General features: G+C 33.4%; 1 protein-coding gene and 1 long non-coding RNA gene across 15 annotated transcripts in view; one reads left to right on the forward strand and one right to left on the reverse strand.

Annotated features, from left to right (window-relative positions):
- LOC120155870 (extensin-like) overlaps nucleotides 1–27729 on the forward strand; it is a 28221-nt gene that overhangs the window by 207 nt on the left and 285 nt on the right. For 2 of the 14 annotated variants that reach the window (XR_005519011.1, XM_039167330.1), the window contains exons 2-6: nucleotides 173–228; nucleotides 8349–8438; nucleotides 27163–27184; nucleotides 27235–27255; nucleotides 27457–27693. Coding sequence is in view for 12 of the 14 variants with exons in the window: in XM_039167330.1 (XP_039023261.1) it covers nucleotides 173–228; nucleotides 8349–8438; nucleotides 27163–27184; nucleotides 27235–27255; nucleotides 27457–27668 (401 nt within the window). In the remaining 2 variants the exon portion in view is untranslated. Of the gene's footprint in view, nucleotides 1–172; nucleotides 253–8220; nucleotides 8296–8348; nucleotides 8439–24615; nucleotides 24625–27162; nucleotides 27185–27234; nucleotides 27256–27321 lie in introns of all 14 variants that reach the window. The other 12 variants (XM_039167335.1, XR_005519012.1, XM_039167341.1 and 9 more) reach the window with 12 other exon arrangements.
- LOC120155871 lies at nucleotides 112–27424 on the reverse strand. The gene is made up of 4 exons (XR_005519013.1): nucleotides 27328–27424; nucleotides 8227–8301; nucleotides 287–295; nucleotides 112–244 (listed from the first exon to the last, which is right to left on the reverse strand). It is a non-coding gene; the product is annotated as an uncharacterized LOC120155871 (long non-coding RNA).

Genomic DNA, 27729 nt, shown 5'->3' on the forward strand with positions numbered 1-27729 from the left:
TCCTAAGGAATCATACAAGTATAATTCTCCACCTCCTCCTCCCAAGGAATCATACAAGTCTCCACCTCCTCCCAATGAGTCATACAAGTACAATCTCCGTCTCCACCTCCTCCTAAGGAGCCATACAAGTACAAGTCTCCTCCTCCACCCCCTCATGTATATAAGTACGAGTCTCCTCCTCCTCCCAAGGAGCCATACAAGTACAAGTCACCACCGCCACCCCCACCGATCTACAAGTACAAATCTCCACCTTCACCACCATCTCATTATGTATACTTTTCACCACCACCTCCTCCTCACCACTACTAAGCTACGACTTTGACCGTACATTAAAATCTTTTTTTCCATCTTGTCAAGCTGCATTATTTAAAATTGTTTTGAACGTTTTGGTCTTTAAACATCTCAATAAGAAAACAATGGATTTTCTTTTGCAGGAGAAGAGTGATTCAAATAAAGCAACAAAATATGGTTTGAACAAATATATAGAGAGGGTGGTAAGATGAAAATGGGGAGCCTACCATGGTCTCCACGTCTGACGTGAATAATGTAGACAAATTTGTATTTGGCAATGTATTGTTCAATGGGTCCACTTGGTTTTATTTCTTTCTCTCCGCTTCATAATAAAAATGAATCCTTATGTAACATGTATATGTGTTCCAATTATTTTACAAATGCATGGATTTATCAGTAATAAAAATAGTCTTTTTCTAAATAAATGCTCCACAATTTTCTTTATTTTTGGCCTAAACTTACAGTCCCAAGTACTTGTTATAGAAGCGATCTCATGGAGCACTCGTCGAAAAGAATATATTCATATAAGTTGTATCAAGTCCCGGAATGATTAGGTTTGATTATGGACTCCCAAAGCTCATCAAAAGATCCAAAATGCATATTTTTACTACAGGATATCTAGGCCCGTTCCTGATATTTTAAGGACCCTAGGTCAGGAGGGGATGACAAGAAGATAAGTGAGGGTCCACACTTAGTTTTCCTTTCAATCATTAAAATGGGGCCCATTGGATCATCATGTTTTTAAGTTTTTTTAATAAAAAATAATGTTTAAAAATATTTTTTAATTATTGGGGCCCACTAAATTACCATATTTTCGAGTGTTTGAAATAAAAAATATGTTTAAAAATATTTTTTAATTATTAAACTTATAAATATTTTTAAAAATGGGCCCTTCCAAGCTTGGGGCCCTAGGCGGTCGCACCCCTGGCCTATGCTCATGGCCGACCTTGAGGATATCGATACTTGGGAAAAAATATTGATATTTATAAATATCAAAGTATAAAATGATAGTAATACATTGTGAAATACCGGTATCAAATAAGAGGCATTGATATCTTCGGTGGTGGATCCAGAAATATTTTTTTTATGGTGGGCATACATATGTTAATAATATAAAATTGATATAAATAAAATTTCAGGGTATGCACCCGTCCATAATATAAGTAACTAATAGAAGAAAAATTAGATTTCAAGGTGGGTACAAAAAATTTTAGAGTGAACACCATCAATAAAAAAAAATATAAATTTCAGGGTGGGCATGTGCTCTTCCTCATCAAGCTGCTCTCTGCGGCTGGATATCTTAGACTCGGACTTAAAACGCGAAAAATGTTTACTTTGTCGCCCAAAGTTTGTTTGCAAGTTAAAATAGGTCCTTATGGCTTGTATAGTGTATACAATGATTCCCAATTGCATGAATGAATGATTAATAAGTCTAATACGTACTTATAGATTCGAATAATGCATATTAAGTTTGATTTAACTCAGTTATCAAAGTGTAACATCACATGTTCAACCAATCGTACAGTTTGAATAAAAGGTGTTAGAGTCAATCAAACAAAAAACAAAAGGAATTATTCGTATAGTTTATTTATTTATTTATTTATTTATTTATTTATTTTATTGTTTATTTGAGCAAAAAAGAAATTAAAACATCTGACCAACTTGTGATCCATGGTTCGTTAAAATGGTCTAAGGCTAACATATCATTTCCTGCTGTTTATTGACAAATGCATGGTTCGTTAAAATAATTTCGCTTCGTTAGTTGAAAGCTGAAAATCCCCTCCCTATAATATGACTTTCACGTGAACTACTACTCATCTTTAAACTGACCAAACACTCATCTTTTACCTCATCATTCTTCTCTTCTCCTTCCTTCTTCAAGTGTAGAATTCAAAGGTTTCAAGCTTAGTTGGGTTGGAATAAGTTAAGATTATAAATCCTCAATCCAAGACCTACCTTTCAAGCCCCATTTTCCAAGTTTTTCATTTAGCTTCCAAAAATGGGTTTTTGGGAGGTTTAAGAGAATCTTTAGATTCTAAGTGTTTTGATGGTTTCAAGTGATAGGAAGTGTCTTTATTCTTAGTCTATCTACCTAGTTAAGTTAACGACCCATTTTCCTTACTTTTGATTAGGGAAAAGAGTTAGGCAAAGCTCAAGAGCAAAGGGAAAAGAGAAAGTTGTTTCTTGAGTAATTTGAGGACCTTCCTAGCAAACCAAGTATTCAAGGTAACACATTTACAACCATTTTCATACCAATTGTGAGATTTTAGAATGCATTCAAGCTAGAAATTTTAAGTTGGGAAGCTTGTATGATCACCCATAACCCGTATACGTCTCAAAATATGAGTTAAAGATGTTACATCAACATTACAGACATTCACTAATCATAAACACTTAAAATTTGTTTCATTTTAAAACATTTCTTTATCAATTTTAAAAACCATTTCATTAATTGTATATAATCATAAAATAATACTTGAACGTTCAAAATACATACATAACTAGTGTATGATAAAACTGGCTAAACATTACTTAATTAGGAAAACTAATTCTCCCATAATTATATATAAACTATTCGTTCATAAATACATACATAACTAGACTAACCAAAATAAAATGGTCCTAGTTTACTATTACAGACCATTTAGAAACAAATCCGATAAAGAAACGTACATATATAATATACATGCGACTAACAAGGAAAAGATAAGATGTCTTACTGATACTAATATTAGGTATGATTTTCTGAAGAAAGGCTCAAGAGGCTCCTCACTTCACATTCCTTTCTCTATATGAACATATGCATGAAAATCATCATGTGCTAAGTAAAGCTTAGTGAGGCAGTAACATAGCTAAAGTGATATATAAAATAAATTTCATAAAGTATTATAACATAAAACTGTAATTTAAATAAAAAAATTAAAACTTTCAAACCTAGCTATTCAAGTTGTTTTCCTCTTGAAAACTTGAAAATCATTATCTCACGATTTTATCAAAAATCATGTAAATCAACATCAAATATCATGAACAATATTATTTTCATTCGAACATATTCTAGAACTTTCATTTCATTTTCATATTATTTTCTTTCATATACTTGTCATAACTTTCACATTTACTTCTATAACCCAATGTATATGTAAGAGAATGCAAGATACGTGAGCCAGACAAGTGTGCACAGTAAGCACTTCAATGATTTCATCAAAATCAAAATATACACTCCAAGTGCAATCATATCATCTACACCCATGGTGCTATACATAATGTACACAAATGTACCAGATCATAATTAGTATCACTCCACCTCATGGCATGCCAATTGTACCTACGAATCTCAATGCAACATACAATGGACTTTTAAATCATTTATCAATCAACATGTCAAAATTAGAATTATTTTAATTCATACTCAGGGTGACAGAATCGATATTGGGCCTATTTTTCAGAAACATAATGCATTTTTGGTATCTATATTCATAGGGGTATCGATACTATCGATACTACAAGTAGAGTATAGATACAACTTAGTTTGGATGGTTAGATTTTACCTATTTGAGGCTTGTAAGAGTTAAGGAATATCCATAATAGTAAGACTTAGTCCGTGGGGGACATAAATAACCAAACATACCTAGAAATACTCATAAGAGTGGGTTACAACAGATGTAGGCATACTAAGCGTAGTATGTCAAAATATCTTCAGTTGAGCACGCATATGAATAGTTGAGAACGAGGATTGTTGCAGGATATGTACCGACAAACGATACAATGAGTAAGTCAGATTCAATAATAGTGAAAGCGGTGGCTTCGAGAACGTCAGTGAACTTAGAAAGTATAAGATGTCTTTTCAATTCAAGGGGTATTGAAGGGAAACATGATAAGAATGACTAGAGTCTCGCTACTCAGAGTTGAACCCGAGTAAGGTATCGGGCTAGAGAATAGTACAACAGTGAACAACAACCACATAAATCATCGTAAAACCCTAAAACACATAGAGACTTCGCTAGAGGCAAAAATGACAAAAACGTCCTTAAGTAATGAACGATAAGAAAAGAGAAGCTTAATAACAAGAAACAATAACATACTAATAAGCCTTCACATAACGTTCTAGATAAGAGAACGAGTGAGATATCAACTAGTGAGAGAATGACCACACTTTAGTGAGTCTAGGTATGCTAGGGTATAGCCAGGTTATCTTAGTTGCCTTAGTGGGGCATTATCAGTGCGTGAGGCACTTCAGAAGCTAACTAGGGCACGAGGCCTGAACACTCACGAAGAGTGGGCTAGTGATGTCAGTGTTGTGTGGCCTCCGGGCCTTTGTCATACATGCATAATTGCATCAGTCCAGTACATCAGATATCTTAAAGTTTGGCTTGAAGGCTATGTGAGAACAAGCCAATGCTTCTGTTAAGCGAGAATTGTACTGATGCTATGTGACACCAGGTTGCCCCTCCATGATCTACCTGATGGCTATGTGAGGACCAGGGGATCATTCAACAATTTAGTGGGAATTGCACCAATGCTATGTCACATTGGGTTCCCTGAGTTAACTAGTGTCTGATGGCTGTGTGAGACCAGATACTAGTCAAGTTCTCATTCAGATAATGCACAATGCAGTCAGTTTTGCACGCAAATAATGGACAACACAATCAGTGTTGCATTCAAATAATTCACAGGAATATTAGAGTCAAATTTATATAACTTATAGCAGTTACAGTCATTAGGGTTAAAGACCCTTTATAGGTGTACTCATGGCAAAGCCCTTATCAGAGGATTAAGGGAAGTGTGGGACTCCTACTTCAGCAATAGAACAATTTACCCTTAAATAGGTAGCACTTGATCTAGATCATGCATATACCTAATGCTTAGTACTATATCTTTAGCATGCTTGTGTTTATGAAACTTATAATGTTGCTCTAGATTAGCGATTATACTGATGGGTTTTGTAAGCACATATTCAGATATTTTCTGTTGGCAGTCAGTAGCTTAGGCAGTTCATGGAGCATCATCGCAGCAGGACTTCCATAATCTCTTTTTGAGTACTATATTGTAACTTTAGTGGGCAAGTGTATTCATAGAACCTTACTTATGTATTTGAGTTGTAATCCTCAATATGTATTGTTTTTTTTTAAATTATGTTCCATGGAGCTCCATTTTATAAAATATTTTTATAATAATTATTTATGTTTTATTTATGATACCATTCAACATGTTTTAAAAGAAAACGAAATATGTTTTGAAAATCAGGGGTTGTCTCAGCAGCCCAATGTGACACTTTAGGCCCATTCGAATTTAGGGTGTTACAAATCAATTTTTGGATCAATTAATTCACCTTAAATTCGAGTCAGATCTAGTCTCAACGAAAGATGTACTTTATCGGGTTAGATTGAGTTATAAAAAACTCGACTCATTCTCATCATTAAGTTTAATGAATGAATAAGTCAAATGCTGATAATTATATCAAAAACAAAAATATTTCAGTTATAAAACAGGTGGTGAATTATACTAATTGTTGAGAGTTCTCGAAACTTGCTAGTTGAACTTGTGGCTAGCAGAGTTCAACCCTCAAATGTTAATAATAGTAAATCAAAAATAAAAATATTTCAGTTATAAAACAGATGGTGATAATTATTGTAAGTTTCTAGATTTTGATAATTATAAATTCAACATGTTAATTTATATATTAGAAATGTTTTATATTTATATTAATATAGATATTTTAATACTTATGTAAATTTTGAAATATTCATATATTTATATTATAATAAATTTTAGTATAAATTATACACATAGTTATTAAACTTTTAGGACATATTTATCTTAGTCATCAAAATAAAAAGAATTTATTAGAATAATTGTATTAAAGAAAACTTTCATTTCGATCATTGAATTGTTAAATCATTAACGAAAATTAACATATTATATTCACTAATCAATGAAAGCTAAGTTAAAAAATCCACCCATCGTTTTCCTTATTAAATTAATGTAATTTTAATTTTATTTAAAATATATTTAAAGAATAATAGTAGACTCGGATTGATAAGAGCAATCAAAGATATTTTTTATGGAAGTGTTTAATTTTTTTAATTCTTCTTATTATTTTTAAAAATTAAGTTTTTAGTAATGTGTAATTTATCATCGTATAATTTCTTATTATTTCAATTTTTAAACATTTGTTTAATATTCTTTGAATATATGAAAGTTTTTAATATTTTAAAATTTCTTATTTTCTTAATTTTATCTTAAAAATTAAATAAATACCTAAATAATTCTTAAAAATTAAATAAATACCTAAATAATTCTTAAAAATAAATTATACTTTTAAATTGATTTAAAATTTAATTAAATTTAGCAATTGCTCTCAACTTGGTGTTGGGGGTAGCCTACTATCTTACCTCCCCCTTACCCCATACATATGGGAAAAAGAGACAGCCAATTGCATCATTAATACTTTATTCCTGCTTAGCTACCAATTTCAGCTCAAGCTGCCAACTTCAACACAAGTTGCCAACTTAAAAGATTCTCTCAATAATATAAACTATGAAGCTGAACCAGTTGAAACTTAGTGGCTGTTTGTTTACCTCTTAATGGAACCATTCAACGCTGAATACTGAACCGTTCAGCATTCAACGCGTTTATTTCGTACCTTTGAATGATTCAGTACTGACTGATTCAGCAAAACAGTGCTGAATGATTCAACACAGAAGTATATTCTGAATGATTCAACACAGAAGTATATTCTGAATGATTCAGAGTCATTATAAAAAAACATGTCACATTTAGAGCTAATTCATACAGAGCCTCTGAATCATTCAGCATTTGAATCATTCAGCGCTTAATCATTCTGAAGTAAACAAACAACCCCTTACTTTTTATTTATTTATTTATTTTACTTTTTTACAATTTTAAATTAACTTCCTTATGTTTACAAGGTAAAAACAAAGTCTATATAAATCAAGTGAAGAGGGTGGCTAAGAGCATACAGGGACGTGGCTACGTTATCAAGGGCCCTGTGCAAATTCTTATAAAGGGCCCCTATTTTTCTAGATATATTCGATTCCAGACTCTTATTTTTATAATTCTTAATGGCAACAACTGATAGATATATTCTATTTCGGGACCCCTATTTTTATGCTTATTATATATTTTGGGGACTTATTTTTATGCAACAACTTATTAGACAAATTGGTGACGATTAGTTTCATTCTGTTTGAGTGACGATTAGTTTCATTCTGTTTGAGTGACGATTAGCCCCTATTCTAATGGCTATGTTATCTGTTTGGTGACGATTATTTTTATACAACAACATCAAAGGCCTTGATCGAATACCCATCAGCAGGCGCACTCTGAACCTCATGCAATTTGCCTTCCAACACAACATGCAAGTTCACTTTAAAACCCACATGCGTCCTACTTAATTCCTCCAAAATATTATAATACCCACTTGGCTGAAAAGTATTAGCATGCGCATGGACCCCATGACACAATGTAGTGGAATCAAACATGAGGCAGAAAACTATCCCTGAACATATACAAAGAGATTTTGGGGCCCTATTTTTATGCAACAACTTATTAGTGGTTGAGGGTCCTGCGCGGTTGCGCACTTTGCGCCCCCTCAGCCACGCCCTTGAGAGCATAACAAAACTAAACCCAGCTTTGTAGTAAACATAGGAAAAATGGGGTCTTCAATGACCTCTCTTTTTCTTCCTCTCTTGGTCTTAGTATTGTCTCTAAGCTTGCCTTTTGAAACCTCAGCTGATTACACTTATTCCTCTCCTCCACCTCCTCCTAAGAAGTAACCACCACCCTACCATTACAAGTCACCACGGCCTCCTCCCAAGGAGGCATACAAATACAAGTCTCCACCTCCTCCTCCCAAGGAATCATATAAGTATAATTCTCCACCTCCTCCTCCCAAGGAATCATACAAGTCTCCACCTCCTCCTAAGGAGCCATACAAGTACAAGTCTCCGCCTCCACCTCCTCCAGTTTACAAGTACAAGTCTCCACCTCCTCATAAGGAGTCATACAAGTACAAGTCTCCTCCTCCACCCCCTCATGTCTACAAGTACAAGTCTCCTCCTCCTCCTCCCAAGGAGCCATACAAATACAAGTCACCACAGTCACCCCCACCGGTCTACAAGTACAAATCTCCACCCCCACCACCACCCCATTATGTCTACTTTTCACTACCACCTCCTCCTCACCACTACTAAGCTACGACTTTGACCGTACTCTAAGGTAACATACATTAAAATCTCTTTTTCCATCATGTCAAGATGAATTATTTCAAATTGTTTTGAACGTTTTGATCTTTAAACATCTCAATAAGAAAACAATGGATTTTCTTTTGTAGGAGAAGAGTGATTCAAATAAAGCAACAAAATATGGTTTGAACAAATATATAGAGAGGGTGGTAAGATGAAAATCGGGAGCCTAGCCTGGTCTCCACGTCTGACGTGAATAATGTAGACAAATTTGTATTTGGCAATGTATTGTTCAATGGGTCCACTTGTTTTTATTTCTTTCTCTCCGCTTCATAATAAAAATGAATCCTGATGTAGCATGTATGTGTTTTCCAATTATTTTACAAATGCATGGATTTATCAGTAATAAAAATAGAGTCTTTTCTAAATAAATGCTCCACAATTTTCTTTATTTTTGGCCTAAATCGAAATATTTTTAACTCTTACAGTCCCAAGTACTTGTTATAGAAGCGATCTCATGGAGCACTTGTTGAAAAGAATATATTCATATAAGTTGTATGAAGTCCCGGGATGATTAGGTTTGATTATGGACTCCCAAAGTTCATCAAATGATAGTAATACATTGTGAAATACCAGTATTAAATAAGAGGTATTGATATCTTTAGTAGTGAATCCATAAATATTTTTTATGGTGGGCACACATATGTTAATAATATATATATTTTTTAAATGGGATGTATATAAATAAAATTTTTGGGTGGGCATTGTCTGTAATATAAATAACTAATCGAAGAAAACTCAGATTTCAGGGTAGGTGCAAAAAATTTTTGGGTGAGCACCATCAATAAAATAAATAACTAATTTAAGAAAATTCGGATTTCAGGTGGATAATTGATCTTCTTCGCCAAGCTGTGCTGCTGGATATCTTAGACTCTGACTTAAAATACGAAAAATGTTTACTTTGTCGCCCAAAGTTTGTTTGCAAGTTAAAATAGGTCCTTATGGCCTGTATAGTGTATACAATGATTCCCAATTGCATGAATGAATCATTAATAAGTCTAATACGTACTTATAGATTCGAATAATGCATATTTGAGGTTGATTTAACTCAGTTATCAAAGTGTAAATCGTACAGTTTGAATAAAAGGTGTCAGAGTCGCATTACAACCCGGATTCAAACTGGCCTAACCGACCCGACCCAAACCTGAATTATGCCAACCCCATACCCTGCTCCATCAGACCCACGTGAAGCAACACCCATGCTGCCTCACCTCTGCACCACCAATCGAACACCACACCTCCACCAACTCACCATGTCCTATCATGACGGAAAATCAGAGCAAAGATCAAGAAAGTCAGATTTTTTAGAACTAATATCTAATGTAAAACGGGTATAAAACCAAAAGCAAGCTATCTAAAAAGGTCCCTCTTTTGGATTTTTCCAGAATACAAAAAGCAATAAGATAAGAGATTTAAGGCATATATTTTTTTTTATTTTTCGGTAGATTTCGAATAAAAAAAATAAAAAAAATGAAAATAAGGCTTTCATGTAACTAAAATAGAGGGAATAAGGATAGATCTATTACCTTAGGAGGTGTTCGAACCAGGGCTGGTTCGTCTTTGCTGGTCGTCGGAGGGAGTGAGAAGCCGAACGATCGAGCTTTGTTTGGGGCTCCCTTTTGGATTTTCCAAACACAAAGCAATATTATCATAAATTTGAGGTATATTTTTTTTCTTTTTATTTTCGGTTGATTTCGAAAATAAATAAATAAAAGTGAACCGATTTGCATGTATTAAAAAATAAAGAGGGGGTCGAGTAGATTAGCTAAAGAGGAGAGTTGAACCAGAGCCGGTCCGCCTTCGTCGGTGGTCGTTGGAGTGCGTGAGAATCGAAGGGTCGGGCTTGATTTAGGATTGTTTAGGGTCTTTTAGGTAATTTTTAGGCTTATATATTTTTCCAGGAGTGTATATATGAGTTTGGGGAATATTTTGGGTCATTTTGGGATTTCCGGCCACCGTGTACGGCGACCGAACGGCGACGTGTAGGGCGACCGGTAGTGGGCCGACCGAAGTGAATTGAGAGAGAAAATGACTCTCTCTCTCTCCTTTTTTCCCGTATTTTTGGTTCAAATGAAAAAAAACATAAGTTGGTATATATAGGCAAAGTTTTGGGGAAATCACGTTTAGGTCCCCCGAACTTTGTCGTGTTTTTGTAAAGAATTCACTGGCAGGGACCAGATTTGTTATTTTTCCATTTTTACGCTGCCTTAAAATTTTTGTCTAATCTCAGTTTAGTCCTCATACTTTTAGCGTGTTTTTCTTGTTAGTCCTTGTAGGGAATGTTTCTGTAATTTACCCTTTTATGCTGATATTTGTTTTTAGGGATATTCTCTGTATAGCCCCCTATATTTCTGCATGTTTGTATTTTCAATATGAATATATGTTTTTATTTATTTTTAATTCGGCCATGTAATTTTAATTTATTTCAATTTAACCCTATGTTTTATTTATTTTTATTTTTGCACTTAATATTGTAAATGTTCATTTTAGTCCCTTGTATATTTTATTTTTATTTTTGCACGATAATTTGATTATTTATGTTTTAGTCGTACTTTTATTTTTATTTTAATTTTTGCATGTTGTTTGCATTTTAATTCATTTTAGTCCTATTTAATTTTGTATGATAGCTTCATAAGCATCCCTTGACTCGAATCAAAATAAATTGACTAAGAGTAATATTCGATCATTTTAATATTGTAGTAAAGTGACAGTCTTAACGTATTAGAAAATTACTTTTTATAATTTTAAAATGAAAGTCTATCCCATTTAGTGACACAAATTGAGTCATTTCATTTTTTAAAATTCGAGAATTGAGAAAAAATAATGTTCTTTTATTTAAATTCATCGAGAAAAGACTGTTAGAACGAGTCTAAGACCTCGTCTCGATATATTTAAATAATTGAACATCCTTATTTTCATTAAATATCAGTAAATTAATTAATTAATTAATTAATTGTGTTTGCTTGATGTATGTTTTTTATTTATTTTATTTTTGCATTTGTTTTCCAATAGATTTTCAAAACAATAACAATCGAATTGATATTGAGAATAGTAATATCCTTTTATTTCGATTCGAGTAATAAATGACTGCTTTAAGGTACGAGATGTCATTTATTCTCGATTGGAAATCATTAGATATTATCGTTTTCATTCGAATCACTTTGTAATTTTAAGATGAAATAATAATATCTCTTTATTTCAATTGGAGTAATAAATGATTGTTTTAATGCACGAAAGGTCATTTATTTTCGATTGGAAATAATTAGATATTATCGTTTTCACTCATAAAATTATTTTGGGTGTTATTATGTTGAATTAATAGTGAATTTTAGAATGAAATTTTAATATTTCTTTATTTGATTGGAGTAAGAATCAATTACTTCAAGGTATGAGAGATCGATTCTTCTCGATAGGAAATAATTAAATATTATCATCTTTCATCCAAATTTCAAAGAATGTTATTTTGGGGGATCTTAAATTAAATTAGACTCGAACTTGTAAATTTTATTGCAAAGACAATTAATTAATCGACTAGGTACCGATTTAGGGCGTTGTGAGGGTGCTAATCATTCCCCACATGTAACCGACTCCCGAACTCAAATTTTGGTAATGTAGACCGTAAGTTTTTCATTTTAATTAAAATTAATATTTTATTAAAATGACAAATTTATTTTTGGGTGCCCAATCATACCTAATCAAAAATTGGTGGCGACTCCTCGAACTACGTTTTTTTCACTAACTGGTCGTTCCAAGAATTATTTTCGAAACTGGACCTCCATTTCCCCCTTCGGGAAAAGATCGTTTCTACAGCTTGGCGACTCTGCTGGGAACATGTTTTAGAGAATCGAGCCATTAGTCGATTAAGTAATTGTCTTCGCAAATAAAAATTACAAGTTCACTCTAATTTGGTTTTTGATCCCTTGTTTAGCTTAAATAAGTGTTTGTAATTTAAGTATCCACTAAATAGTTGTACTGATCTGTTTGTTAATGTTTTCAGAGTAAATAATTGTTTAAGGTTTTGAGTTTTCTAATCAGTATTGTTTGCTTTTCCTCACACACTGCACAACTGCATTTGCATAAAATGAGATAAAACCTCGCTTTGTCCTATTTAAGTAGGAGTGAGAAGCTACTCCCTCATGTGGTTTTCACCTCTGCATGGGATAGTGAATCGCTCCTGGAGCTCATGCCTTATGGTCCTCGTGATGGTATTCACCTCCGCACGGACATAAGGAGGTGTGTTCTCTCGAATTGAACTCAATCCCTAAAAGCCTATGACAGGCTAAGATTAAGGGTTCGGTAGCCCAAGGGGGCACCGACAAGAACAATTTGAGAACCTATTACTTTAGAATCGAACCCAACATATACTGAACTTAAAACCCCAACCTAGGTAGAGTCTAACTCAAACCTTAAGAGTCCCGTAACGAGAGTACACAAGGAAAAGCTTTTTGAGTCATTTAATTTCACTTTTTCGAATAAATGTATGTGAACTAAAGATCATGCGGTTAGGTTTAATTTTTCGAATAAACATGCGAACTAGATGACATGAGGATAAGATTGTCTTTAAACGAAGCATGTGGGTAAAAATCTTGTTTGGGTAGCATCTACTAAAGCATGATTGGGTAGACAACATGTGGTATGTTTTAGTGACAAATTATATCCGAATAATTCATTTATGATTACTAACCAGTTTTCTCTTGTATTTCTGTTTAATTTTGTTACCATTTTGCAATGCATTATTCATCCCATGGTGTTGATCCTTGAACGATGTCCATATAAAAGGATAGTAATTTGGGACAAAGGATTCAAAAGAGGTAGAAAACGATGCAGATGTTCTGAGATGGTCTAGTAGTCCCAGCTAACAAATGGAGGCAGTTTGCAGACTGACTCAGATCTGACTGGGTATACACATCAATGACGTTAGAATGATCTGATCACTAGCGACTCGCAACATGCTCAAGGAGTGACTCAGTACTTGGTTGACTTATCACATGAAGCGGATGCTGTAAGCAAATGATTGGAGCCCGAGACTGAAGAAGCTCAGAAGATTCTAGATTTACATGGGGCACATCCAATAATTAGGAGAGATGGCTCAAATTTATATATGATATGTTTAAGCCTTGTAATCGAACTTCGTTTCTAATATAAAAAGTTGTTCTAAGGAATCGTTCCAGAATCAACACCTTGCATTGCATTTACATTGCATCCACATCGTATTTACTTTTTCACATTACATTTTAATCATTTTTTTCACATTCATTGACAAAGAACCAATATTAATAAAAGGATACTGTGGCAGAGTTTCTGAGAGCCAATTAAAGTTACCCAGAGTGTGTCTCTAGAAAGATCAAAGCAATGAATGAAATATTAACACGTGTCAGTAGGATCGAGAGAATCCAGGAGCAACTCTTAAAGACCCAACAAGAAATGATTGATGAAGCAAGAAGTTCCAAGTTGAGTCTAAGAAATATATATCCAAGTTGATGATCATGATGATTACAGTAATATATGGGGAGAAATCGTTAGAGAACCTTATTATGCAAGAAAAGATGAAGATTTCGAGTGGGAATCCAAATGTTAGTGGTACAGCCAATGCAATGAAAATAAAGGATCAAGAACATGTTAGGGAATCTGGTAATCCAAGTCAACTCCAAAAATCGAGTAGGATTCTAGAAAATGTGACAAAGGTCATGCATGGAAAAGAAAAAGTTAAGGGTGAAACTTCTAACACGAAAATTGAGCCTGAATCAATAAAGAGAGGCTTAGAGGAAGTTTAAATGCCGCTAAAGAAGGCTAAAAAGAACAGAAAGAAAAAAAGAGGATACCATTTCTCTTCGAAAGTGGCCTCCTAACGCCTATTCCTCCAAGGCCTAATACTTATTTATGTCAAGATTGGCAAGGTGTCAAAAATTCATGCGGCTATCATTATGGAGGGTTTAGCCACTCCACAGAAAGTTGTACGATCCTGAGATTAAAAGTTCAAAACCTCATCATGGAAGGGTTGTTATACTTTGAAAATGGAAAACCTAAGCTCCCCGAAAGATCAAAACTTATCGATGAAGGGAGATATGCAAACTGATGTCTCTCCCAAGATGTTGGCCAAAAGTTAAACCTTTAAAACCAACATCTCAATGATCATTCACAAGGTCTTTAATATGGTCATAATAATGGCAAGGAGAAAATGAGTCAAAAGAGCTTTCGTACAACCATATATATCCCAAGTTGCTCCAAGCCCAGCTGATTGCTCCACGTTTGACTAAGCCTCTGCTGCCCCTTATTCGAGTTGGTATAATGAGAAAGTTTCTTGTGAATATCATGTCGGAGCCCGAAGACACTTCATCGAGAATTGCAGCAACTTCAAGCGACAAGTCCGAGATCTTTTAGCTCATGGGGTTATAGAGGTGGATGATAACAATTAGTTGTTTCACTCAAATAGTTGAGAGTCAGCCCCCAGAATAGAGTTGATGGGGTCAAAAAAAATGAAGTGCATACAGAAGAGGGCGTAAAAAGAGAAAAGAGCAAAATCAAGGAAAGCGAGGTATTTGAGGCAGAGATAAAGGATCCAACTCTCGAGACATCTCTGACACTAAAAAAGGAGATCAAGGTCAGAAATGATGAGAAAGAAGTTAAAGGAGAGGTAATCCGAGACTGGCCGCAAAAGATGTCTTGGGAAAATACGACCCTCAAGGTTTTTCAAGTGCCCATTTCCAACTTGCAATTCCCTTTAATAAAGAGTTAGTACCTCACTCCAAGGCCTTTAAGGGTAAAGACTAGCCCATTTGCTTATGGCTATGACCCGAATAGTGCTTGCGACTTTCATCTAGGAGCATTGGGCCATCACACTAACAAGTGCACACCATTGTTGGAAGAGATAGAAAGGTTTATTGACAAGAGAGTCCTGACTAGAGAAATGATCGAGAAATGGAGATTAAGTGAGGGTAAAGGACCTAATCCAACTGTACACCCATAATTCTTGGAAAAATATGGCATTCTGGCTGAACAAGTGAAGGTCGGGCTCCACCGCAATTGCATTTTCCATTTGTAACATCTTATTTGAACTCCTTTTTTGTACTTTCTCATATTTCTTTTTATAAGGACATTTAAATGAATTTATGCTACTTTAAAGATGGTGAATATTGAATCAAATTTGCAATCCTGAAATTCTTTGAGTATCAACTAAATTAAAAATTCTTTAAATGATTAGAGTTATAAATCTTTGGCAAAGTGACAAGATTGAAACCTAATAAAACAAGGACCCTTAACCTTACCCCAGAAGATACACCCGAACATTATACCCTTCTCTTACAGGGTCCAAGCTAGCATTCTCTCCTCATGAAGAGACAATTAAGGGCTTGGCATTCAAGTATGTAAAGATGTGGACAAACTGGGGCATCTTGCACATGAGATTGCAAAGCTGACTGGTTTTTACTTTTGTTGATTACATTCAATGATGATTATGATCTTCACAAATGGAATGGTCGAGTGGGTGAATCTAGTTTAGGTCAGTTGCTTTGAAATTGAACTCTAAGGAGGAGATTTTCTGACTTTCAACAACACCTAGACTATAACAAGTTCTTCTTGACATGCTTAAGAAATTGAATCCGTATACCCATAATGTAATTATATATGTATAAAATAAAGCTGAGCTATTCCACTAAAGTAATTGGTTATACAGGAAACTCAAAATCCTTGGCTTTATGAAAAGATTACATTCAAACCATGACATTTCTTGGGTACTTGGCAATTCGGTGTTTACTCCATTGCAATTGTCAAGTCGAAGACTTTGTGATGAGATGAACCCTTCAGTTAGCCCGATAAAGGCAATTATAATATATATACACACACACACAATAAAGCTGAATTCTGCTAGCCAAATAATGATAAATTAAATCAAATTTATCTAAATAAGGAGTTTCGGTAAAAATGGACTAAGGGAGTCGAGGAACACCTGTTATAGTCAATTTCACACGAGCACTTGGAATTTTATTTTTAGACAGATATTTCTGCACTAGCTTTGTTAGAGGAGCCTTCAAAGCTTGAACAAATGGAAGATTTCAGAGAACTGAAATGGAAGTGTCCCAAAAACTCTAGCAATCGAATATACTAGTTTCTTCATTTTGTCTGCATCCACTTAATATGCCAAGCCGAGAAAGAAGGGCATGCCATAAGGTTTACACGGGTGTATAAACAAATAACGATGTCTCAATGGCTGAAACCTTAGAAAATAAGAAAGTCAACCCATTAATTTTGATACTTGTCAAAGAGCTATAACTTTGAAATGTTAAAGAGCAGTTGATTCTTTTGATATTCTATAAACTCATGTTTGTGATTTGATTGTGATCCGAAATTAAAGGGAAATCTTTTACAAAATTATTTCATTCTTTGATTTCTAAAATAAAAGAAAGGAGAAAAACATTTTCAAACAGGACATTCTCAAATGCAAAAAATCCTTGGAGCAGTGATCCTTCAAAGAAGCAAATAATCACCTTGTTTGAAAAGGGCACATATCCCAGCTCATGGCAGAATGCAAGAGTGAGACCAATCAAGGATGAATTTTGGCACTCAAGTGGGGAGGAGCCATGAAAATGTCCACTTTGGGGCATGACTAGAAATCCAAATCATGTTGAGATTACAAGATTCAAACCAAGAAGACATTGAGAGTGAGTCTCGTAACTTGAAGTGTAGGGGCAAACCCTGAATATGAGTAGAGCTTATCTTGTAAAGCAAATCAGTCAAACATCAATGAATAGCAGAGTCTCGAAAAATAACTCTGACGATGCATTTGAGCCAAAGATAGAAAGGGGCATCAAGACCACATCAAAAAATGATACATTTCTTCTGAGACTATAATGCCGATGAGAAGCAAAGAGGATACAAAGATCACAAGAGGATTAGGCAAATTTTCAGAAGTTGCAAGTTGCTACAGTGATATATGAGTAAACCCTAGAAAACAATGCTCAAGAGGAAGAAGACCTTGTTCTCCACTTTGGAGTTAAAGGAAAATTGAATCAACATTTGAACATGCATGAGAACATCACCTGCATGAAAGAAAATGCATTACATTGCATTCACATTTTACACAAAAACACATAATTTTTACAGATCTTCCAAGGAAAAAAGAAGATTCATGATATCAAAATCCCAACAAATGGAAGCTAGAATTCAAACCTCAAATACAAATATCACATTAAGGGAGGCAGACTCCCATATTCGATAGACGCGAGATAAATTTGCACAAGAAAAATTGATTTTCGAAGATTATCTTGAAATCCAAATCTTCAAGTTTGATCTTTCAAATTATCGAATATATACTAACAATTGGTAATATTTAATTTGCATATCGGATATTCCCTTTACAAGAAATAGAACAAATCTCTCTCTTCCAAGATTTGATATTCCCTTTGAAGAAGCGGAACAAGTCTACCCCGATTCAATGTATAACTCCCCCAGATATGATATTCCCTTTACAAGAAGCATAACAAATCACTCTCTTCCAAGATCTGATATTCCCTTAGAAGAAGCGGAACAAGTCTACCACAATTAAATGGATCAACTCCCCCAGATATTATATTCCTTTTACAAGAAACGAACATATCCCTCTCTTCTAAGATTTGATATTCCCTTAGAAGAAGTGGAACAAGTCTACCCCGATTCAATGGATAAAGCTCCCCTATATCTGATATTTCTTTCAGAAAATGCGAAACAAGTCCCTATTTTCCAAGATTTGATATTCCCTGAGTGACAGGGGAATAAATCTGCCCCGATTCAATGGATCAACTCCCCCAGATCTGATATTCCCTTAGAAGAAGCGGAACATATCACTCTCTTCTAAGAATTGATATTCCCTGGCCCAATCGGATTTGAACTGGCCCAATTACATTACAACCTGAATTCGAACTAGCCCAACCGACCCAGCCCAAACCCGAATTCTGCCAACCTCATACCCTGCTCCATTAGACCCACATGTAGTAACACCCATGCTGCCTCACCTCTGCACCATTAATCGAACACCACGCCTCCACCAAACCATGCCTGTCATGGCAGAAAATCAGAGCAAAGATCAAGCATAATCAAATTTTTTAGAACTAATACCTAATGTAAAACGGGTATAAAACCCGAAGCAAGCTATGTAAAAAAGGTCCCTCTTTTGGATTTTTCCAAAATCCAAAAAAGCAATAAGATCAGAGATTTAAGGTATATTTTTTTGTTTTGTTTTTTACTTTTAGGTAGATTTCGAATAATAAAAAAAATAAAAAAAATGAAAATAAGGCTTGCATGTAACTAAAACAGAAGGATTAAGGATAGATCTATTACCTTAGGAGGTGTTCGAACCAGAGCCGATTCATCTTCGACGGTCGTCAGAGGGAGTGAGAAGTCGAACAGTCGAGCTTTGTTTGGGGCTCCCTTTTGGATTTTTCCAGGATACAAAGCAATATTATCATAAATTTGAGGTATAATTTTTTCTTTCTTTTTATTTTTCGGTTGATTTTGAAAATAAATAAATAAATAAATAAATAAAAGTGAATCGATTTGCATGTATAGACTACCTAAAGAAACTAGAGCTGGTCTGCCTTCGTCGGAGGTCATCGGATTGCGTGAGAATCGAAGGGTCGGGGCTTGATTTGGGGTTGTTTAGGATCTTTTAGGTAATTTTTAGGCTTATATATTTGTCCAGGAGTGTAGATTTGAGTTTGGGGAATATTTTGGGTCATTTTGGGATTTTCGGCCACTGTGTACGCGGCCGGGCAGCGTGCAGTGGGCCGACCGAAGTGAATTGAGAGAGAAAATGACTCTCTCTCCTTTTTCTTCTTCTTATTTTTGGTTAAAATGGAAAAAAACATAAGTTGGTATATATAGGCAAAGTTTCAGGGGAATTCGCATTTAGGTCTCGCGAACTTTGTCGTGTTTTTGCAAAGAGGTCACTGGCAGAGACCAATTTTCTTATTTTGCTATTTTTACGCGTGCCTTAAAATTTTTGGTCTAATCTCAGTTTAGTCCTCATACTTTTAGCTCGTTTTTGCATGTTAGTCCTTGTAGGGAATGTTTTTGTAATTTACCCTTTTTATGCCTGATATTTGTTTTAGGGATATTCTCTGTATAACGCTATATTTATGTATATTTGTATTTTGAATCTGAATATGTGTTTTTATTTATTTTTAATTCGGCCGTGTAATTTTAATTTATTTTGATTTAACCCTATATTTTATTTATTTTTATTTTAGCACTTAATATTGTAAATGTTCATTTTAGTTCCTTGTATATTTTATTTTTATTTTTATTTTTGCATGATAATTTGATTATTTATTTTTTAGTCCTACTTTTATTTTTGTTTTTATTTTTTCATGTTGTTTGCATTTTAATTCATTTTAGTCCTAATTAATATTCGATCATTTTAATATTATCGTAAAGTGATTGTATTGACGTATTAGAAAGTTACTTTCGATAATTTTAAAATGAAAGTATATCCCATTTAGTGATACGAATTGAGTCCATTTCATTTTTTTAAATTCGGGGATTGAGAAAAAGATAATGTTCTTTTATTTAAATTCATCGAGAAAAGACTGTTAGAACGAATCTAAGACATCGTCTCAATATATTTAAATAATTGAACATCCTTATTCTCATTAGATATCGATAAAATAATTAATTAATTGTGTTTGCTTGATGTATGCTTTTTTATTTATTTTATTTTTGAACGTGTTTTCCTATAAATTTTTAAAACAGTAACAATCGAATTGATATTGAGAATAATAATATCCTTTTGTTTCGATTCGAGTAATAAATGATTGCTTTAAGGTACGAGAGGTCATTTATTCTCAATTGAAAATCATTATATATTATCGTTTTCATTCGAATCGCTTTGTAATTTTAAGATGAAATAATAATATCTCTTTTTTTCAATTGGAGTAATAAATGAATGTTTTAATGCACGAAAGGTCATTTATTCTCGATTGGAAATAATTAGATATTTTCGTTTTCACTCTTAAATTTATTTTGGGTTTTATTATGATGAATCAACAGTGAATTTTAGAATGAAATTTTAATATTTATTTATTTAGATTGGAGTAAGAATCTATTGTTTCAAGCTATGAGAGATCGATTCTTCTCAAAGAAATAATTAAATATTATCTTCTTTCATCCAAATTTCAAAGAATGTTATTTTAGGGAATCTTAAATTAAATTAGACTCAAACTTGAAAATTTTATTGCAAAGACAATTAATTAATTGACTAGGTACCGATTTAGGGCGTTGTGGGGGTGCTAATCCTTACCCACACGTAACCGACTCCCGAACTCAAATTTTGGTAACGCAGACCGCAAGTTAGTCATTTTAATTAAAATTATTCTTTAGTAAAATGAAAAATTTATTTTTGGGTGTCCAATCACACACTAATCAAATATTGGTGACGACTCCTCAAACCACGATTTTTCACTAACCGATCATTTCAAGAATTATTTTCGAAACGAGACCTCCCTTTCCCCTCCCGAAAAGACCGTTTCGACGGTAATAATTATATATAATAAGACTCAAACGTAAATATTCAATGACTCCATATTTTAATCTTAACAATATGATAAGACTTCTTAAAGTTTTGGACAAAATATATCAATTATGAAAGCCTAACTGAAAAGTGTATCTGTGCCAAATAAGTTTTCATATATATTATAATAATTAATAAAAATTTATAATTATGTACATATGTTAAAATTCGGTTTGCTCTTTATTTTGATTGCGATTGAATTTAATAAAAAAAAAAGATTATATATTTATTTAACTTGCTCCAAGTCTTAATTTGTACATAAACAATCATAGTTAATTAAAAATTCGGATCATTATGGTTGGTACGGTAATAATCAGTGGTGGATTGAAAGAGTTCTCTTAAAAATTTTAAATACTTATATTATATATATTTTGTTTATATTTTCTATTGAAAATCATTTTTTACCCCCACAAATAATATAAATTTTCTCCTTTAAATTTTATAAGTTTACCCTGTAATATGAAATTCTATATTCGTCCCTGATAATAATTTATAATAAAATTTATTTATTATAAATTGAAAGTGAGATACCTAGCCTATTAAAATAAACAATCACATGCATATGATTTTATATTAGGGATGAACTTATAAAATTTTACCGAGATAAAAATATGTTATCAATAAAAAATATTTAAATTATATAAAAAAATTAAAATTTTTAGAGAACGATCATTTGACCAACTCTCTCGATCTATCTATGATTAAAATGGTCAAAGATTACACAAGATCTTGATTAATAACAATGAGCATGTCCCCGAGACAAGACAAAAGATTTTGTTATTTGAATTTAGGGTTTAGTTTGCAATATGAAGGTGACAATGACAAGTAGACATGTAAGTGCTACCAACAGGATAACGAGAAGGAAAAATTCGAGACATGAAATTTATTCATATCCAATTGTCAAAATAAAATAAACAGGTACCTAAAATTAATCTAAATATTACCAAACATTTAATATTTCAATTTAGTTGACCATTATTAGTTAAATGTATATATTTGTTGGATGTTTATTTAGCAATGTTTTAAAATTTATTAGAACATTATTGTGACACCCCAAATTTCGGGTTAATAGTTTGAGTCAACTCGAGACCCAAAGTTTGAACCCGAAGGATCTTAGAAAATAGTTGGATCGAGTTTAGTGTTAGTGGGCTTGGGTTGGGCCCAAGAGTTTTAATGGTTGGTGATGAGTATTTTATGAAATAAAAGTTGAGGGTCTAAAAGTGCAAATTTCCCCTTGTTAGTTGAAAGCTGAAAATCCCCTCCCTATAATATGATTTTCATGTGAACTACTCATCATCTTTAAACTCACCAAACACTCGCCTTTTACCTCATCTTTCTTCTCTTCTCCTTACTTGTTCAAGTGAAGAATTCAAAGGTTTGAAGCTTAGTTGGGTTGAAATAAGGTAAGATAATTAGTCCTCAATCCAAGAGCTACCTTTCAAGCCCCATTTTCCAAGTTTTTCATTTAGCTTCCAAAAATGGGTTTTTTGGGAAGTTTAAGAGACTCTTTAGATTCTAAATGTTTTGATGGATTCAAGTAATAGGAAGTGTCCTTATCCTTAGTCTATCTACCTAGTTAAGTTAATGATCCCTTTTCCTTACTTTTGATTAGTGAAAGAAGTTGGACAAAGCTCAAGAGCAAAGGGAAAAGAGAAAGTTGTTCCTTGAGTAATTTGAGGACCTTCCTAGCAAACCAGGTATTCAAGGTAACACATTTACAACCTTTTCATACCAATTGTGAGATTTTAGAATGCATTCAAGCTAGAAATTTAAAATTGGGAAGCTTGTATGATCACCCATAACCCGTATACGTCTCAAAATATGAGGTAAAGATGTTACATCAACATTACAGACATTCGCTGATCATAAACACTTAAAATTTGTTTCATTTTAAAACATTTCTTTATCAATTTTAAAAACCATTTCATTAATTGTATATAATCATAAAATAATATTTGAATGTTCAAAACGAATAAAATTTTAGGTAGTAATTAGGAATTTAAGTGTTGTTTCATAAATTACATAAAACTGCCTAAACAATGCTTAGTTAGGAAAACTAGTTCTCCCATAATTATATATAAACTATTCATTCATAAATACATACATAACTAGACTAACCAAAATAAAATGGTCCTAGTTTACTATTACAGACTATTTAAAAACAAATCTGATAAAGCAACGTACATATATAATATACATGCTACTAATAAGTCAAAGATAAGATGTCTTACTGATCCTGATATTAGGTATGATTTTCTGAGAAAAGGCCAAGAGGCTCCTCACTTCACTTTCCTTTCTCTATCTGAACCTACGCATGAAAATCATCACTCGCTAAGTAAAGCTTAGTGAGGCAGTAACATAGCTAAAGTGATATATAAAATAAATTTCATAAAGTATTATAACATAAAACTGTAATTTAAATAAAAACATTAAAAATTTCAAACCGAGCTATTCAAGTTGTTTTCCTCTTGAAAACCTGAAAATCATCATCTTGCGATTTTATCAAAAATCATGTAAATCAACATCAAATATCATGAACAATATTTTTTTTATTCGAACATATTTTAGAACTTTTATTTCATTTTCATGTTATTTTCTTTCATATACTTGTCATAACTTTCACATTTACTTCTATAGCCCAATGTTATGTAAGAGAATGCAAGGTATGTGAGTTAGACGAGTGTGCGCAATAAGCACTTCAATGCTTTCATCAAAATCAGACTGTACACTCCAAGTGCAATCATATCATCTGCACCCATGGTGCTATACATAATGTACACAAATGTACCATATCATAATCAGTATCACTCCACCTAATGGCATGCCAATTGTACCTACGACTCTCAATGCAACATGCAATGGACTTTTAAATCATTTATCGATCAACATGCCAAAATTGGAATTATTTTAATTCATACTCAGGGTGACAGAATCGATACTGGGCCTATTTTTCAGGAACATAATGCATTTTAGTATCGATATTCATAGAGGTATCATACTATGATACTACAAGTACAGTATAAATATGACTTAGTTTGGATGGTTAGATTTTACCTATTTGAGGCTTGTAAGAGTTAAGGAATATCCGTAATAGTAAGACTTAGTCCATGGGGGACATAAATGACTAAACATACCTAGAAACACTCATAGGAGTGGGTTACAACAGATGTAGCCATATTAAGCATAATATGTCGAATATATTTAGTTGAGCACGCATACGAATAGTTGAGAAAGAGGATTATTGCAGGATATGTATCGACAAACGATACAATGAGTAAGTCAGATTCAATAATAGTGAAGCGTTGCCTTCGAGAATGTCAGTGAACTTAGGAAGTGTAAGATGTCTTTTCAATTCAAGGGGTATTAAAGGGAAGCACGATAAGAACAACTAGAGTGTCGCTACTCATAGTTGAACCAAGTTAGGCATCAGGCTAGCGAATAGTACAATATTGAACAACAACCACATAAATCATCGTAAAACCCCAAAACACATAGAGACTTCGCTAGAGGTAAAAGATGATAAAACATCCTTAAGTAACGAACGATCAAAAAGAGAAACTTAATAACAAGAAACAATAACATACTAATAAGCATTCGCATAACGTTTTAGATAAGTGAACGAGCGAGTTATCAACTAGTGAGAGGATGACCACACTTTAGTGAGTCTAGGTATGCTAGGGTATAGCCAGGTTATCTTAGTTGCCTTAGTGGGGCATTGTCAGTGCGTGAGGCACTTCAGAGGCTAACTAGGGCGCGAGGCCTAAACACTCACAAAGAGTGGGCTAGTGATGTCAGTGTTGTGTGGCCTCCAGGCCTTAGTCATACTTGCATAATTGCATCAGTCTAGTGCATCGGATATCTTAAAGCTTGGCTTGAAGGCTATGTGAGACCGAGCCAATGCTTCAGTTAAGTGAGAATTGTACCGATGCTATGTGACACTGGGTTCCCCCTCCATGATCTACCAGATGGCTATATGAGGACCAGGGAATCATTCAACAGTTTAGTGGGAATTGCAGCAATGCTATGTGACAATGTTACGTTCAAATAATTCATAGGAGTATTAGAGTCATATTTAGATAACTTGTAGAAGTTATAATTATTAGGGTTAAAGACCCTTTATAGGTGTACTAATGGAAAAGCCCTTATCAGAGGATTAAGGAAATTAAAGTAAGAGACTCCTACTTCAGCAATAGAACAATTTACCCTTAAGTAGGTAGCACTTGATCTAGATCATGCATATACCTAATGCTTAGCATTATATCTTTAGCATGCTTGTGTTTATGAAACTCATAATGCTTCTCTAGATTAGCGATTATACTGATGGGTTTTGTAAGCACAAACTTCTGATGTTTTCTGTTGGCAGTGAGTAGCTTGGGTTTGCGGAGCATCGTCGCAGCAAGACTTCCAACATCTCCTTCATAGTACTATATTATAACTTTAGTGGGCAAGTGTATTCATAGAATCTTACTTATGTATTTGAGTTGTAATCCTCAGGATGTATTGGTTGTTTTAAATCATGTTCCATGGAGCTCCGTTTTATAAAATATTTTTATGATAATTATTTATGTTTTATTTATGTTGCCATTCAACATATTTTAAAAGAAAACGAAACAGGTTTTGAAAATTAGGGGTTGTCTCAGCAGCCCAATTTGGTATTTTAGGCCCATTCGAGTGTTACAAATCAATTTTTGGATCAATTAATTCACCTTAAATTCGAGTAAGATCTAGTCTCAATGAAAGATGTATTTTATCGGGTTGGATCGAGTTATAAAAAACTCGACTCATTCTCATCCGCAAGTTTAATGAATGAATAAGTCAAATGCTGATAATTATATCAAAAATAAAAATATTTCAGTTATAAAACAGGTGGTGAATTATACTAATTGTTGAGAGTTCTCGAAACTTGCTAGTTGGACTTGTGGCTAGCAGTAGCAGAGTTCACCCCTCAATCTAAAGTTGAAGTACAAGCAATAAGGTTGATGATATGGTGTGTGTGAATGTGTGAATTTATAATAACACAATTATTGTAAGTTTCTAGATTTTGATAATTATAAATTCAACATGTTAATTTATATATTATAAATATATTATATTTATATTAATATTGATATTTTAATACTTATGTAAATTTTGAAATATTCATATATTTATATTACATTAAATTTTAGGATAAATTATACACATAATTATTAAACTTTTAGGACATATTTATCTTAGTCATCAAAAATAAAAAGAATTCATTAGAATAAATTGAATTGTTAAATCATTAATGAAAATTAACATATTATATTCACATATCAATGACAGCTGAGTTAACATATCCACGCATCGTTTTCTTTATTAAATTAATGTAATTTTAATTTTACTGAAAATATATTTAAAGAGTAATAGTAGACTCGGATTGATAAGAGACAATCAAAGATATTTTTGATGGAAGTGTTCAAATTTTTTATTGCTTCATATATTTTTTTAAAATTAAGTTTTTAGTAATTTATAATTTATCATCTTATAATTTTTTTTTCAATTTTTAAACATTTTATTTTTTTAATATTCTTTGAATATATGAAATTTTTAATATTTTAATATTTCTTATTTTCTTAATTTTATCTTAAAAATTAAATAAATACCTAAATAATTCTTAAAAATAAATTATACTTTTAAATTGATTAAAAAATAATTAAATTTATCAGTTGCATCATTAATACTTTATTCCTGCTTAGCTACCAATTTCAACTCAAGCTGCCAACTTCAACCCAAGTTGCCAACTTCAAAGATTCTCTCAATAAAATAAACTATGAATCTGAACCAGTTGAAACTTCCCTTTTTTATTTTTTTTATTTTTTTTACCTTTTTACAATTTTAAATTAACTTCATTATGTTTACAAGGTAAAACAAAGTCTATATAAATCAAGTGAAGAGGGTGGCTAAGAGCATAACAAAATTAAACCCAGCTTTGTAGTAAACATGGGAAAAATGGGGTCTTCAATGACCTCTCTTTTTATTCCTCTCTTGGTCTTAGCAGTGTCTCTAAGCTTTCCTTTTGAAACCTCAGCTGATTACACTTATTCCTCTCCTCCACCTCCTCCTAAAAGTACCCACCACCACCCTACCATTACAAGTCACCACCGCCTCCTCCCAAAGAGGCATACAAATACAAGTCTCCACCTCCTCCTCCCAAGGAATCATACAAGTATAATTCTCCACCTCCTCCCAATGAATCATACAAGTCTCCACCTCCTCCCAAGGAGCCATACAAGTATAAGTCTCCGCCTCCACCTCCTCCAGTTTACAAGTCTCCCCCTCCTCCTAAGGAGCCATACAAGTACAAGTCTCCTCCACCCCCTCATGTCTACAAGTACAAATCTCCTCCTCCCCCTCCCAAGGAGCCATACAAGTACAAGTCACCACCGCCACCTCCACCGGTCTACAAGTACAAGTCTCCTCCTCCTCCCAATGAGCCATACAAGTACAAGTCACCACCGCCACCCCCACCGGTCTACAAATACAAATCTCCACCCCCACCACCACCCCATTATGTCTACTTTTCACCACCACCTCCTCCTCACCACTACTAAGCTACGACTTTGACCGTACTCTAAGGTAACATACATTAAAATCTCTTTTTCCATCTCGTCA

The sequence above is a fragment of the Hibiscus syriacus genome, unplaced genomic scaffold, assembly GCF_006381635.1.
Source record: "Hibiscus syriacus cultivar Baekdansim isolate YM2019G1 unplaced genomic scaffold, ASM638163v2 tig00111208_pilon, whole genome shotgun sequence".
Lineage (NCBI taxonomy): Eukaryota > Viridiplantae > Streptophyta > Magnoliopsida > Malvales > Malvaceae > Hibiscus > Hibiscus syriacus.